Source organism: Haliotis asinina, chromosome 6 (assembly GCF_037392515.1).
Source record: "Haliotis asinina isolate JCU_RB_2024 chromosome 6, JCU_Hal_asi_v2, whole genome shotgun sequence".
NCBI lineage: Eukaryota > Metazoa > Mollusca > Gastropoda > Lepetellida > Haliotidae > Haliotis > Haliotis asinina.
The window spans coordinates 11293108-11309126 of record NC_090285.1 but is presented as its reverse complement, the minus strand read 5'-3'; the positions used below and the strand labels follow the sequence as shown (position 1 = coordinate 11309126).

At 35.5% G+C, this 16019-nt stretch overlaps 1 protein-coding gene across 9 annotated transcripts in view; it reads right to left on the bottom strand.

Moving 5' to 3' along the window:
• LOC137287448 (anoctamin-4-like) overlaps nucleotides 1–16019 on the bottom strand; it is a 109617-nt gene that overhangs the window by 56864 nt on the left and 36734 nt on the right. For 7 of the 9 annotated variants that reach the window (XM_067819741.1, XM_067819742.1, XM_067819743.1 and 4 more), the window contains 3 exons: nucleotides 15046–15141; nucleotides 12667–12906; nucleotides 3178–3221 (listed from right to left, as the gene is read on the bottom strand). In XM_067819741.1, the coding sequence (XP_067675842.1) occupies nucleotides 3178–3221; nucleotides 12667–12906; nucleotides 15046–15141 (380 nt within the window). The remainder of the gene's footprint in view (nucleotides 1–3177; nucleotides 3222–12666; nucleotides 12907–15045; nucleotides 15142–16019) is intronic. The other 2 variants (XM_067819748.1, XM_067819749.1) reach the window with 1 other exon arrangement.

The following is a 16019-nucleotide window of genomic DNA, read 5'->3' as shown; positions in this document are numbered from 1 at the left end:
GTTTTTAAGCATGAACTATCATCTGAGGGTACCTATTTTCATCAGGACCACTTTGGGTTTTTCTTGCTCATTCGATAGACATGCCAAGACTCAAATGGAATACCTATCCGAGCTTTGTAAAAGGAAAGTCGTTCTTTATTCAGTTTGATTCATCGAAAATCAAATCTGACAACTCGGTTTCAGTTTTCAACGACCATTCTCACCATTTTGATTTGATATTTGAATGCCTGTTTGAATTATTTCCACACAGCTTGAACAATATGTTGACTCCAACTCGAGCAGTTTCAAGTCAAGTTTCAAATTTTGAAATACGGCAAAACATGACTGTTGATGCCAGACTAATTACAGAATTGTTGTCAGTACAATAATACAATATCGCCAAGTTGACAATCAATTGGAAGCTAGAAAGGCCAACTCAGAGAGTTAAATGAAATCGGACGTTCTTACACAGATGAAGAATGATCAAATTGAAAATTATCAAATCAAGGGTTCAAGATTGAATCGAATCAAATTCCAGGTGAATCGTTGCAGCCCTAGTTCAGTTTACGCTATGTTTTCACCTGTGTCCCATTCTCATCCCTTAGATATAAAAGCACCTTCACCAACACACAAATCCTTCACCCTCTACATTCTACACAAAAACTGAAGTGCAACATCCTATGAACATCTTCATACACATCACCCCTGCTTTCACAGTGTGATATTTGACCTAACTGACAAATTGAATTATATAGATCAGAATATTTTCCCACTTTTTTTATCACACATAAAAAAGTCAGTTTCACCCGAGTTAAAGCAGCTGGATTCTTAAGAAATTCTTTTTGAAACAATAAAAATACAAAATGCATGTCTTGATTAATCAAGGAAATGAATCTGCAAATCTCAAAGATCTAACTGATTTGTTAATATGAGCAAAATGCTTACAGACAAATAAATAAAATAAAATAAAAATTCTCATAATCTTAGGCTGTTATTAGCTTATATGTGATTTTACATATATGACACTATAATCAAAAGATTCTGATTTATTATCCTAATCTGGCATTCACAGAAGTTATCACTTTGTTGTTGTCTAGGAGATAACACTATCGTGAAATTGCATCACAATACTTTTTCGGCCATTGTGACATCATCGTTACTGTAATCATATGATACCACAAATCCCTGCCTTGGATGCCTTTTAGTTGCACTCTGTATACCTTTAACATCAGATATTTATGACTGTTCACAAACTGATAGAATTGGGTGTTTAACGATAAATACGTGAGTGAGTGAGTGGTCTTAGCAATTTTCCAGTAACATCATGGCAAAAAAAGATGATGATCTCAGCATTATGTCCTATGATATCAGATATACAAATATATCAACTTCAGTGAGTAAAATGTTAAAAATCCTCTGAAAGTAGATTATCACTAGCAAATATTGATACATTTTATATCAACTGACACCAGTTTAAGATTCTTTTTCTATCACCAGCTGTGGACAAAAGCTCAAGTCACAATCTAATGGATTCCTTAAAATCTTGGATGGTCCCAGCTATTATCAATTTGCAAGCTATCATATATTAACACTACTATTACGGATTCTGAAGTGCTAAATAGGCTTTAACATGCAATCAAGTCACACACCCATGTCACTGGCTCTTGGTTCATGAAAGTTCATGATCTGACCACGCATAACCAACCATGCAACTTGTATGAGAAAGAAGGGCTAGACTCTTAAAATTCTTCCTGTGTTGCAGTAATTGTATGCCTTCAGTTGTGTGAGTCCTGCTGTCACACAGAGTAGGTTGTATGTTTATTCAGTTCATATCGTGGGAGTCTGGACTGTATTCGCTAGGTGTAAATACAAATCTATTCATGACAGCTGACAGATCAATGGATTCACTGGTGCTAGGTCTTAAAGTCATAGCATTGTATAGTCAGTGCTGTTTGCTCTTTGAACGGTTTCAATAAAGATTCAAAACTACTGTGACTGTACACATAACTTATAAATCAGTTTTAATTTCATTTAACGATAAATACTGTTTAATACAACACATCCTCATGGGTATGTAAGGAAAAATAATTTCACCAAAGAATATTACATATTTCTAAGTCTGGGTAAAAAGACTGACAATTGGATATATAGTAAATAGGGAAAATTATTTATAATCACTGAATAGTGTCATCAGTGATATTGATCTTTTGCGACAAAATACAGATTTAGTTTACTCACTCAATACACACTGGTAGGTCTTAATTCATGAGCTGCTTCTAAATTATGTCCAGGACACTGTTTTGATAGTAATCCAAGCAAAAACATGTCATAATTTAAAAGTGATGTGAAATATCTTATTTTTTTTCAGCACTTATTTTGACATTTTTTGCTCCATTAATCCTCCAATACTTATTGATAATTGGTCGACATTTTGTAAAGGATTATTGATAGCTATGATCTATCACTAACAATATTTATTTTCACTTCCAACATTAATACTTCAAAGATTCATCTGAATATGGGCAGTGTATGTACATAGATTAACTTCTATTACCCATTTGAATTCAGACTGTCTCCTCAGATGCTCAGGTAACTAAAGATCTAATGATTCTGCAAATGACAGACATGTCCCGGGTTGTGTTCTGTATGTAAGCTTGTGTACAGGTAGATTCCACAAACACAATCTATCACAATCAAAGTGGTAAGTGATAAGTTTGCAATCATCAATAAAACATGAACACTTATTATGGTTGCATAAAATGAATAAATCAATCAGTCCAAAATGTCATGCCAACAAATAACTCCATGATAACCATGACAACTCAGAAATGAAACTGCGAGCAATGCACAATAATTTAACATAACATGCTCTGCTGCTAAGTATCTGCAGTGATAGAATTGACCGTCAATTTTTTTAAAAGTTTATCTAATGGTCTAAAATCGTCTTAGTAATCCTTTTTCATTTTGACAAAAAATATAGGTATTTTTCCCTGTTCAGAATTTTTTAATCAATAATTATATACCCCAAGTGTGACTTATTATTCGTATTTATCACAACACAGGTGTCAGATTACTGAGAAGGTTGATACAGACAATTGGATTTTATACACACATAGTTATCTCCCCTTCCTTTGAGCTGTATATTGCAAGGGTAAGGTGTACATTTCACACTGGTACATTTCACCAGGACATTCTTACCTCATGTTTGGTAGCAGCTGGTTTCTGACCATTCTGTACCGATCCTGAAACACAGATCAATGTCGTAGTGTTATCCCATGTTCATTGGCGAATTAGATGTCATTACACACTTATACAACTTAATCATAAAAATTATCATATATTTCAGACAAGTGAGAGCATATTTCATTATTTCACATAGATTGCATACCATGCAAACTCACGCTGTTAAAGAAAACATGTTAATAACAGATCGTAACATATTTTCTATCACAGGATTAAGTCAGTTCGTTTTCGCTTGTTTTTTCATTCATTTGTTGTCAAAACATCCACCCATTCTGTCTGCACTGAAAGAAGATGGATAATCAACTCTCCTGAAGTAGTGAAAATACGAAAAAAAGGTAGACACTTTGAGTCTCTGATAAATGCTTCTAAAATGATCATTATCATTAGTATCTGAAGTACACAGAATTGACGAACAGTTAGGACTGGACGCTGGGTCCACAACGTCCACATTTCAGGTCCAATTGCAAAAAGGATCTTAAAGGTTTGGGTATTTTTCAAATTCATATGAGCAAACATTTATAAAACATTTATTTTCTAATATTAGACTAACACTGCAATTAATTGCTATTTGTCAGTTAAATTATCTACAAGACTTCCGCCCGTATCCCCCTCGATTATAAAGATAAGGTAATATATCTTTGAGTGGCATTTTTGGAAGTTGGATAAATTGTCTTTCAGTATGTTCAGTTACAATTAAAAAAACATGTTAAAACTCATCCTTACCATTTGGGGAATATATATTCATGGTGATATGATCTGACTTAAGGGGCAATACAAGCGGAGGTCTTTCCAAATTATCACACCTACAAATTCACACATCAGTACTCACTATACTGAATGCTCTCAGGAAAGAAAATATGAAAACACCAAATTTGTTACTGAGATTATTTGAAGGAATCTAAAATATATGAACATGTTCTACGTAAGACCTACAGAACAAGAGTCATATCTTCATGTATTAAGATGATATGAACGTGTTGATTACTCATTGATAACATCATGGTCTAGCAATACAAAATAACTGAAGCATAAAAACATGTAGGAAAAGCTTGCCACTGACAAGCGTCTACATTTAGGTCACAAGATATACCTGATCATACACAAAATGTTTGTATACTACTCCTGTCCCAGGTGACTTGCATTTTCACTGAATCAAACCGCATCTCTTCATGAATTAAATTGTTACTTGTGATCTGTGGTTGTTACCAGATATCAAATATTTACATATATCTTTACAAGAGTGTTATTTACCTAGAACTCATCTGTTATGTCTGAATGTGAAAAACATAAAATGCAAAAACCTCAGTAACAAACTAAACTATTCTATGACATGTTTGATCATTTATTCCCTGATAAAAGTATTCATATGAATAACTATTCACATCCTTTGCCCTCAATTTAAAACCAGCTCTTCAGTAATGTCACGTCACATGGAGACAAATTGAGGATCATACCATATCCCAAATTCAAACTCAATCACAGATCCAACCACAACCAGGGGACATAACTCTGGGAAGCAAATTACACTGCTTTAAAAGTCAGAACTACCTATCAACCCTAACCCACTTCTTTTGGAACTTCAGTAATTGATAAATTTAGCTACACACTTCTATCCTGGAACCAACATTTGACAACTTCTGTCATAAATCTGTCCTGAAATAATTCATACACAGATCTTCCTATTGATTTTTCAAAGAACAATTACTCAAATGTCATTCCATCTGAAACTAAATAAGCTCTGGATAACAAGTGTGTTCTTGTACAAAATACAATATATAAAATAATAAAGGTTAATCCAATAACAAAGCTCACAATTACAGCAGTTGCACAACATTCATGTAAACTTTCTCTGCATGGTATAACATTTTTAGTCATCAAATTACGAACAACATAAATATATGTTCATTAATTCAGCATTGATGTGAATAACATTTGTAACAACATGTGTTGGATACTTATTACACATAACAGCAACAGAACCAGTTTAATCTGGATGGTGTTAGTTGCACAGATAATGAATATGCATTGATACTGACATGCATAGCAATGATTGCATGCTGTGATGATTATATATTATATGTGAAACAAAGTGAATGGCAACAAATCTCTGATATTAATCTGAGTGTGATCCACACATAATGGCTCATTTCTCCAAGATAACACATTGGTCTTATTTATGACTAAAATGAATTATTCATGAAAGATCCAATGTTCCTGATTTCTGATCTGCAGAAAATTGCTAGCACATTATTTGTGCCATTGTAGTCTGATAATGATGGTACTGTTATTTTCTTTTACTGACATTTTCTTTCTTTCTTTCTTTCTTTCTCAGTACTCTCACCTAAAATGCCATCCCCCAACCTTTAAGTGAATGAGTAAATTTAATTTTAAGCCACTTTCAGTAATATCCAAGCCATATCATGCCAGGGGTCACCAGAAATGGGCTTCTCATATTCTACCCATGTGGTGAATTGAACCTGGGTTTTCAGTGTGACTATCGAATGCTTTAACCCTAGCCTACCCCTCTCTGAACCTTTAAAAATTCAGGCATAATAGTATATTTGACATTATAAAGGAATTAGCAAATGTCCTAGTAGTAAATCAAAAGTCACATTTTTGCTCCAGTAGCTCTTCATATCAATGGGTTTTTTCTATTATATAAGAGGTGAGTCTATTGTGATCAATTATCCAAACATATAATATGACCAGTCCAGTCTGTAGGTGAGGCACCAGTTCACAAAGCTATCATGTGCTACTGTATGTCTATGCTATATCAATGAGAATTATCTTGATGATCACTTTGAAGATCAAAAATCACATGGCAAGTTTGAACATGATTTTGAATAAAAGTGTAAATTGTCATCTGGACAATTTTAAGACAATAATTCAGCTGAATGAAACGTGGTAGCTTAAAGATTTGGATGGCATCAACTTTCTCTTTGGCTGTAGTCGTGAATAAGGTTCATGCATCATGCACATTTCCCTGTGAAATCCATATCTGCATGTGTCAGCTGGATAACAACAGGCCTAAAACTGAACCACATACAGCAATAAAAGACTGGAATTAGCAACATTAAACAATGAGAATATGCCCAAAATGTAACACTGCTGTACATCTGAGACCCAGTTGCCAGAAACATTGAAACGGTAGCACTAAAATACAGAAACAAGACTTTTCCAAACTGGGATTGCACTGAGCAGGAAGAAAGTTGCCTGTATTGTCACACGAACTCAGAATATTCTAGATGTGTATTTCTGAATTTGAGAGAAAGAACAAGAATACGGCTTTACACTGCTTTTTAGCAATATTCCAGCGATATCACAGTGAGGGGGCACCAGATATGGGCTTCACACATAGTACCCATGTGGGGAATCAAACCTGGGTCTTCGGCGTGACAACAAACACATTAACCACTAGGCTACCCCACCGCCCCATATTTTTGCATCAGCTCTGCAAGATATGAATGTACTCTTCAAAGCTGTCATTGTCATATAACAGTGAATAATCTAACCCTTCCTCTTTAGCATATGTTTTTGGATTGTGTTTGTGTTTTAGCACTGCCATTTCCATGCTTACTGCCATCAAGCTCACAGACTCACACACATTTTCATTAATTGATGCTAATGAATTCATGTGTAGACATTTGAAAGTTTTGGATTGCAGTCTGTTTTCTTGGTAGGCCAAAGAATGTATCAAGAAAACGTTCATCTTGACACACTATACAAATTATAGGCTACATGTGCTATATCCATCTTGACACACTATCATCTTGACAAGCTGCCATATGCTGCCATATTTCTGCTATATCTATAAATAAAATGTGATAAACAACACTGTGACCGACATTCAACATCTGACATCCAAGTGATTTGCAACAATGATGATGATAAGCATCCCTGAAAAAAGCAAAAAACAAAACAGAAGAACACTCTTTGATGCCAAAAAAATTCCACTTCTCAACACCCCTTACCAAAATGTCAGTTCAGATTTACCTGATCAAAGATATGTGTCTGGATGAGATTACTGGTGATTAAAGGTTATAAACAACAACAAACAGATCATGCAACGAGATTTGGGAACCTGTCAATAATGGCCGAATTCCAACAAGTGACACGCCTGTATCTGTCAGGCCATTAGCTGTCGTCATTCCTGTTGTACAGAATGTTAAAGATTAGTTGATACGACACACGATGCACATACACATTCATAAGGATTGAAAAGCCACATAGTACATTCATATGCCACACTTACTCTCACAAGTCTTGACATACATATATGATAAAATGACCAGAGTAATATTTCTTTTTCATTTCATAAAGGAATGACATGAAGAGTGATTTAATATTTCAGGGACATAACAACCTCTCAGTCATTCAGTGCATAGTATTTTCTTTGTCCTCATGTCCTCTTCAATGAGAAATCTATGTTCTACGACTGCAAGAGCATCATAATTCAGTGTGTTCAACGATAACAGGAGGAAAAAAAATGACATAAAAAAATAAAATTGTCCCTGTTAAGGTCCTCGAAGGTCCATGATTGTGGGACTGTGATAAATGTCAACCGAATCATCCACCTATTGAACAACACTGTTTATAATTCCGTGCACAATAATAAGGTAAACAAACATAAGCTCATGTTGACAAGAAAATATCTTCCTTTCTTTTTTTCAAAATCCTTCCATGGGTTGCTGAAGACTGTTTCTACCCCAAACCTTCATGGGTCTCCAGCAATATCAGAAATGCAAACCCTAAATTGTTGCAAATAGTTGTTTCAACTTTCAAAATTAGTACTTTGACCATAAATTAGTAGGCAACTAAACAAACAAAATTATGATGAACTATGAGAAAAAATCAATGATATTATGGTCCCGTGGTTAAATTATTTGCGCCAGAACTAAATGTGTAAAATTGCAAAGGTATTGAAATCAGCTTCGCTAAAATTACGTTTGTTACTTGCAATCATTCCAGTTCAAATATGTCATTAAATTTGATGAACAGAAGGTGTGTATATGTTTTTGTCTTTATATCCAAATTTTGATTAATTTTATTCAAATTTTGTAGGTTTTCTAGTGGAATCGTATTGGCATAGTTTGAAGTTAAAATTCGTTGTGACTACGATAAAATCGTAGCGGTAGGCATCTCTGCAATATCAAGGTAGGGGACATCAGAAATGGGCATGACACACTGTGACCAATGTGAGGAATCACCTGGGTCTTGTGACGAGCGAAACGTTAAACTACTCTACTAGGCTACCCTTCCACTGCCCAACATCACATCTTGATAGGGTAGATTAGAAACAGCAACAATTAAGAATCAGTTGTGTAGAATCATTTCAAAATCCTTGCACAACATGCTACCAAACCTAACTCCCTCAACTCCCTCCCTGTGTCCTCAAAAACAAGAACTACCATCATTACAAACATACCCTAAAAAGAAATATCCAAATACACGTATTCATGACACTTCCCTTAGCATACATATTCAAAACTTCAAAGGTATCATAGTATCAGTTTCAAAATGTACCTGTTATCGCGGGCATGTTTGTGTCGGGGTGGCGTATATCCTCCAAAATGAAACAAACAGCGTCTATTTCATGTACATTTCAACCTATATGAGCTGGGCCTGTTGTGACAGTATATGAGGGCAAGTACTTGGTCTCTGTAGACAATAAATTGACATATTGATAAGGCTCATGTTTAACTGACATAACTTGAATGTCACCTCTCCTTATGTTGCCACTATAATCGTAAGGCTGTTCGATGCTGTTACAAAGTGTCAATAGCAGTGAAATCTAAATGTCATACGCTCTAGCAACATCTGTCTCACTACTTAACACACTAATCTTTGAAAGAAAATATCATTCATGAATCAACTCAGGTTTCGGAGATACTTAACAATATTTTTATCAACAAATTCCAAGTTAATAAGATATCTGTTCAAAATTATCTTCAGTGGAACAAATAAATAGCACAGAAAAAAAAGAAAAGTTGGTGAGTAGAGTTTTAGATCATAAATTTCCAGTAATATTCAATAAAACCACATAGCAAGAATGGGATTTGTATAATGTTTCCCTCTTAGAGATAATCCATTTCGGTCAGTGGCGTGATGAGTTAACCGCTTAGGGTTACTACGGCAACAGACATCCCTTCAAAACAAAGACTTGAAATCTTTGCTGACCAAGCAGAACAGTTTATATTATGTATATGGATAGTACGGTAACCAGTCAACCTTTTTACCTGATAGGTAAAAATAACAAACAAACTGTTTTATCATTAATTTCTTATCGTATTATAGGTTGAACAGTTTGACCTGATGAAGTGTATGCTAATGCATGACCTGCACATGTCACAACTGGTTGGGTTTATTATTGTGGAGGGGTGTATCTTTGTTAGGTGATTGTCAATATGTCCAAACAGCCAAGACAAGGTCGCCGTTTGACATCTAAGTGTCGAGAAATCATCAGCAATGTCCTACGTTTCATTAAACAATTAGCTACAGATGGTTTAATAGTTCCTACTTGGGCTCCCCTATTTAATGAAGTTAACTCAACCAGCCATTTGTGCCATTTGACCTCCAGTTCATGCATATGCAGAGTAGCTCAGGTCAAGCTGAACAACCTGTAAGCCTGATTCAATACAGGGGGAAACTACATTTTTTATTCAATTATTAAATCATTCAAAGATTGGACAGCATAACTAGACAAATTTATCTCAAATTAGTCAAATCAACGCATACAATACAGAGTTTCTCCATCTGTCTACTGAATAGAGTATTCTGAATGCTGTTACCAAGATGACTAACTTTATTATGATTACTGAACTCATGCTTGTGTTTGAACTAAGAATCTATGAACAGGCATGAATATATAAGAATGAAGATTTTATGGATATCAACTTCTTTATTCGGAGTTGTCACCTGATGAAGGAGTAAGCATTCAAACTCCGAAACATTGTGTTCTCATATAAAGAAGTTGATATCCATAAAATCTTCATTCTTATGTATTTCACTTCTAAATGCCCTTCAAAGACTTGAGGCATGAATATACATACAAACAAATAGATTAAAGATAAAATTTGAATATGAGTTCTGTAGTTTAGTCTACCAGTTAAATTATTTTTGTTTCGAAGTATATCATACACATTAACCAACACCTGCATAACTGAACATGCATGTGAAACCCTTAACATTCAATACACGTGAAATCCTTCATATTCAAAATGTGAAACACCTTCACATTCAAAACATGTGAAAGCTGTTCAATACATGTGGAACCCTTTATATTAAATACATGTTAAACCCTTTATATTAAATACATGTGAAACCAAAATAAATAAAGTAAATACAAGTGAAACTCTTCACATGACCCAAAAACATGTCATACCTTTTCTCAAATCTCAAAAGTCAATACTGAGAGACACTGTTTTTCAATAATTTGAGATAAAGCAGCTTGCAAGATATGTAAACCTACTCAAATGACCTATTTGTCATATATGACATCACACATGTCATATACACAGACTGAATCTGCCATGGGATAGAGGTAAAAATGTCAACTTTGATAGGTGGCATGACGTTCCACAATGAATACTATTCTAGCAATACATATAGTGTACCAGCCTAAATGCATCCAACAAAACAGCATGGGTGCATTGCAAGCCGAAAATCGCTTAGAGTAAGCAAATGAATCGCTTATTCTGGGCTTGCAACAGCTTGAAGCATTTATGGCTCTTCCAAAAATGGCGGAGCAATTAAGGTTCGCTCGTCTGGCGCTAATAAAGAATGTGTTAGGAGAGTCTCGATGACGAGTTATGAATTTATGATCATTGATGAGTAAACTGAACCTTTGGAACAATCTTAGGATGCTGGGATGTAAGCTGTATTGTGACAATTTGGCAGCCAAACAATTCTGTTCAACTGTCGAATTCGAATTTTCCTATGCCACCATATTGGTTTGACAATGAAGTTACCTCATCCAGCGATTGATGTGATTGCAAGTGGCTGAAAGTTAGCATTCCATTGCGAGGCAAATCGCTGCACATCACTTGCAAGCGATTGGTTGTTTGTAATGCACCCAACATAAACTGTTGAAGCTACAACAGGTAATCAAAGTCGAACCCATTAATTCCCCATAAAAGCAGTATGATGCTATAGTATGGCCATTAATGTGAAGCAAAAGCAGATATTATTCCCTTTTTCAGTGTATAAGGAGCCTGCAGTGCAGTTGGCATGAAAAATAACTGATGTGATTGTGATGTGAAAAACAGCATGCTGCTTGGTGGAGAGGTGAGGTGAGGTGTGATGTATATTGTGGTATGTCAAACTACCAATTATGTGAGTTACTTCCCCTTGCCTACGATACCGACGGAACATACCATTCATATGGATTGCAGGGTTGTCTGCACATCTGTTGAATCGGTTTGATTGTGTTTCGTGAAGAACCGTGTATGAAGAGACATTACTGGAGAGGTGAAAACTTAGACAAACTTCCACTTATAAAGCACATGCAGGTTGGTGTACAGGGCCGAACAAACTCTGGTGGTATATTGGAAAAGCAAATGAGGCATCACTGTTCAGAGCATACCGACTCTGGCAAGTTTTATTCCCTCCAAGCTGGTCACATGGCACCGTAACAATAAGTACCATGCTTGTCTTGCTGTATTGATGTTTTTTGGAACTTAATACATTTAGAGTGAATTCAAAGACATTACAAGAACACATGTCCACAGAGGTACAACAGTAATTGATCTGTGCAGATCATAACAGGGTTCAACTCCATAAGATCATTTTAGCAGAGTAGTAAAATCAAATAGTTATGTTTGTTTGTTGTTTGGCACTGCAGTTTTCCAGGTACATGATTATAATCTGTGAATAATCCCATCTGGACAATGCAATAGAGTGACTGATGTCATGAGCATTGGCCCTAAAAATGGAATGCAATGATAGCAAGAATGACCATCAGATCCCAATTGTCAGGTCTCACAAGTTGACGTGCTGAAGTTGATTAACTGTCAATATTGACACCTGGATCCAGTTGGATGCCTCAGACCCTGAAGCAAATATATTCAAGAAAGCCCGCCTAAGTTCAGAAATTGTGGCAAGTCTGTTCATTTCAGTCAACTGGAGACCTATCCTTTCCCATCTTCACCACAATGATATAATGGTGGTAATCCTCTACAACATGTGCAAAGCCCCATCACAAATGTAACATGAATGTAAAATATCCTTAAAACCTAAATGAAATTAATCTAAAAAATCAAAGGCATTAGTACAAAAGCAAAATATATGGATCATATGAAAAAGCACCTACTTCCTAATGATAAAAATTAGGCCATACAAAAAATCAAAAGAATTAAAAAGCTTCACCTATAATTAGTGAAAGGTCCCTTTCCAAGAATATGGACGTGAAAATCTGAGTGCAGATTGTGCAATAAATCATAGTTTTACCTGACACATGAACAAGACCTGGTGCAGCTACATATCCTGCATCTGCAGATGCAAGGGCAAGGTCATGACCTTTAGGAGATCGTGGTTGACCTTGACCTTCAAACCCAATGGGCTGAACGACAGGCTGGCGGTTGGGAAAATCCTTGTCATAAGGCACGCTTTCTGCCTCAACTGGCTCAACATTGGGAGGAGTTTCAAGGTCAGGTTCAGTTTCATATGCAGGATTTGCATGACCTTCCCCTTTGCATTTACAGAAATTGAAATAAAAAACAAACATAAGAGAACATCAAAAAAGAAGGTGAATGATGTGCTGTATAGGCGAAATAAACATTATCAAGGACGAGAAAAAAATGCTTCTGAAATAAAAAATGCAAAAGAGTGTAATTTCATGTTAAAGAAATAAACACAAAAGTGACATGATAACAACATATTGCTGAAAACAAGCCTGAGTAAAATTTAATCGACAGTAACAGAAGAACATGTATGGGATCTTGTAAACTTATTTTCTTATTATTTTATATATACCATGAATGCATGACCCCTTTTACAACCTATAACAATCTATTGTATCTGCCAATGCATCATGTTTTTCTAGCTTCTAAAAGCAGAACACAGGCTTCATACTCACTCTTTGCCATATTGACAGATGGGCGTATATTCAAACCATTATCAACATAAAAAAGATGGACCATAAAAAAAGACATAGGGTTCATGAACATAATTTGTCCTTTACATGAAATCATATGTCTGTACATCTATTGTTATGAGTGCATAATTACGATAAAAAAGAGCAGATGATGAAGTAAAGATGTGCTGTGTAATAGACGCTCTTCCATGTTATCACCCATTCCTGCTCTCACTTATTTCTTGTTACATTCAATCTTTCATTCTTCCATCATTCACTCCCTAGTTCTTTCTCTTTTTGCCCATTAATTCCTTCAGACATTCATGTCTTCATTTGTCATCCTGATTTCATGAATTTCTTTTGTCTCTCACTCCTTAACTCATTCATCCAAACATTCATTCATTTACACTCATTCATTCACTGATAAAACAGTCACTCATTCCTTCACACTCACTCTTTCACTCAATCATTCACTGATAAAACAGTCATTTATTCTTTCTGTCAGTCATTCCTTTACTCATTCCATTCACGCTTGTTTCTGACTCACACTTATTCATTTATTCACACACGGTTCCACATACCTCATTCTGTCACAAACAAATAATTATGCAGTGATTACTAGTATACATGACATATCATACACAACTATAAACAATTCAGAGTTGAAATACTGGGCTAGTATTATTGAAATCACAGTAAACCATTCACATCACTCCCTCATCACCATGCACTAGCAATTGATAACAGCAAGGATTCTCTCAGCTTTCATTCCTCCCAGAACATGGCACGTTCTACATCCCAGTTCAGGATATTAATTGTGATAAAAAAGTATATTTCCTGAATCCATCCTCCTGGATATTGCCAAGGGGTTCCTTCTTTATTGGCCATTTTCATTTACAATAATATAATATTTATTGTAACTTGCTTCCTATTAATTATGCAGTGTTGTTGACAGGAAGTACCATAGGGAAACACCATGGCAAACAGATGAAGAGCTGAGTAGGACCCGTACATCAATTACCATGTCACATTCCAAGCATCTGATACTGATAAGGATGAGGATACTCACGTACATTTCTCATTCAAATGTGAAATGTAAACATGGGTTTGTCCCCTCGCATGTATCACCAGGAAATGTTTAATGAAACATCTCTTTGTTTTTGTCACTGGGTTGTGAATTGCTTTGTCATCAACCTATTTTCTGGTTGTTCATCAGGGAAGAAAAATTCCTAAAAATTATCATCAAGACACTTGAGATGGACTTGAGATGGAGTGGTATGTATTATGAAATAAAACAAAGTGAATATTGTTGAACCCTTTCATACATTTATGCAAAATTCTTCAATATAAAAATGGACTTATTCTGGAAAATAATGAAATGTAATTTACAAAAGTACAAAACTTATTTCTTCTGATTCATTTACAGTGGGTGATTAAAAACTAATGATCAGTTAACCCCAGTAACTTTATGACACTTCCTCGTGCTGATACATAAATCCAAAAACTTATGTTATTCTTGAATATTTCTTACCAACCTTAGACACATATATAAATCCCATATGCATGTGTCTTTATCGATGAGAAACTACAATGAAAACAACTGTCAATAAGTCAAACATTCAACACTTATGGACGTACTGAAAAATAACAGATGGGTATATGACATTGACATGGAAACCCTGAAAACAGAACATGATAATGTCATGATGTACAAACTGAAACAGGAAGTTGTCACCATTGCTATGGATACTAACCTGCTCCCTCAAATCCGATTGGTGCAGGCTGTTCCATGTCGACTGCCACTCCGTTGTTGTGCTCTGGAGGTGGTGGCGGTAGTACCGGACTTACTCCTGAAACAGACACAATCGTCAACACAAGTCATACACAAAGTCTCTAAGAAATGATAATGAATATTTAACTAAACAGGCATTGACTTATCTAGATTTCAAAGTAAATGCAAATGGCAAACAAGTTTGAAAAAAAAGTGAGATTGGATTATTCTCTGAAATCTTTAATTCATGTGCAGTTAACACCCTTTAAGCATGTCGAAATAAATCCCTGTGGCTGAAAAAGAACAAGCTGTCCCTTAGACTTGTCTACTTTAATATAATTACCAAGCGCCAATAAACATATTATTAAGTACAGACTAGGAGCAGAGCTACATCTGCATATTTCTATTGTCATCTGCAACCAGAGCTATTGTTCCTGATGTTGGTTTGCACTGACGCATGTTTTGTTAATTAGCAGGGGAAATACACTTAGTATTTCAACATACTTCATATTGTCACGTCTGCTCAGTGTGTGAGGAACAGTCACAGAACAAATATGGTTACCATTTTAGCACAAGGATGATTGTAAGAGTTGGACTTGGAACCAGCAACTTTGTTGTTGTAATAGCTTAATAATGAGGCATACTATAGTCAGTCTCGCAGTCCCTGAGCCATATTATTTTCCTACAGCCTAGCCCTCTCTGGAGCATTAAGGCTATAAATGAAACAAGTCTACATATCCTAAGGGAACTCTGGTCTGCCTGAGGCTCCTTTTCAATTCAAATAGGTTTGTTTGCTCCTGTCAAAATCATATAATCAGGAACTGACCATTAGTCTAGGCACACTCCTTCACTGAGAATTACGGTTCACTGGCTGTCCATGCTTTAGATACACAGATTAAAGACACACAGTAGTGGTACCAACACCAGTGTAAATTGAAACATGCCACTGTGAATGCG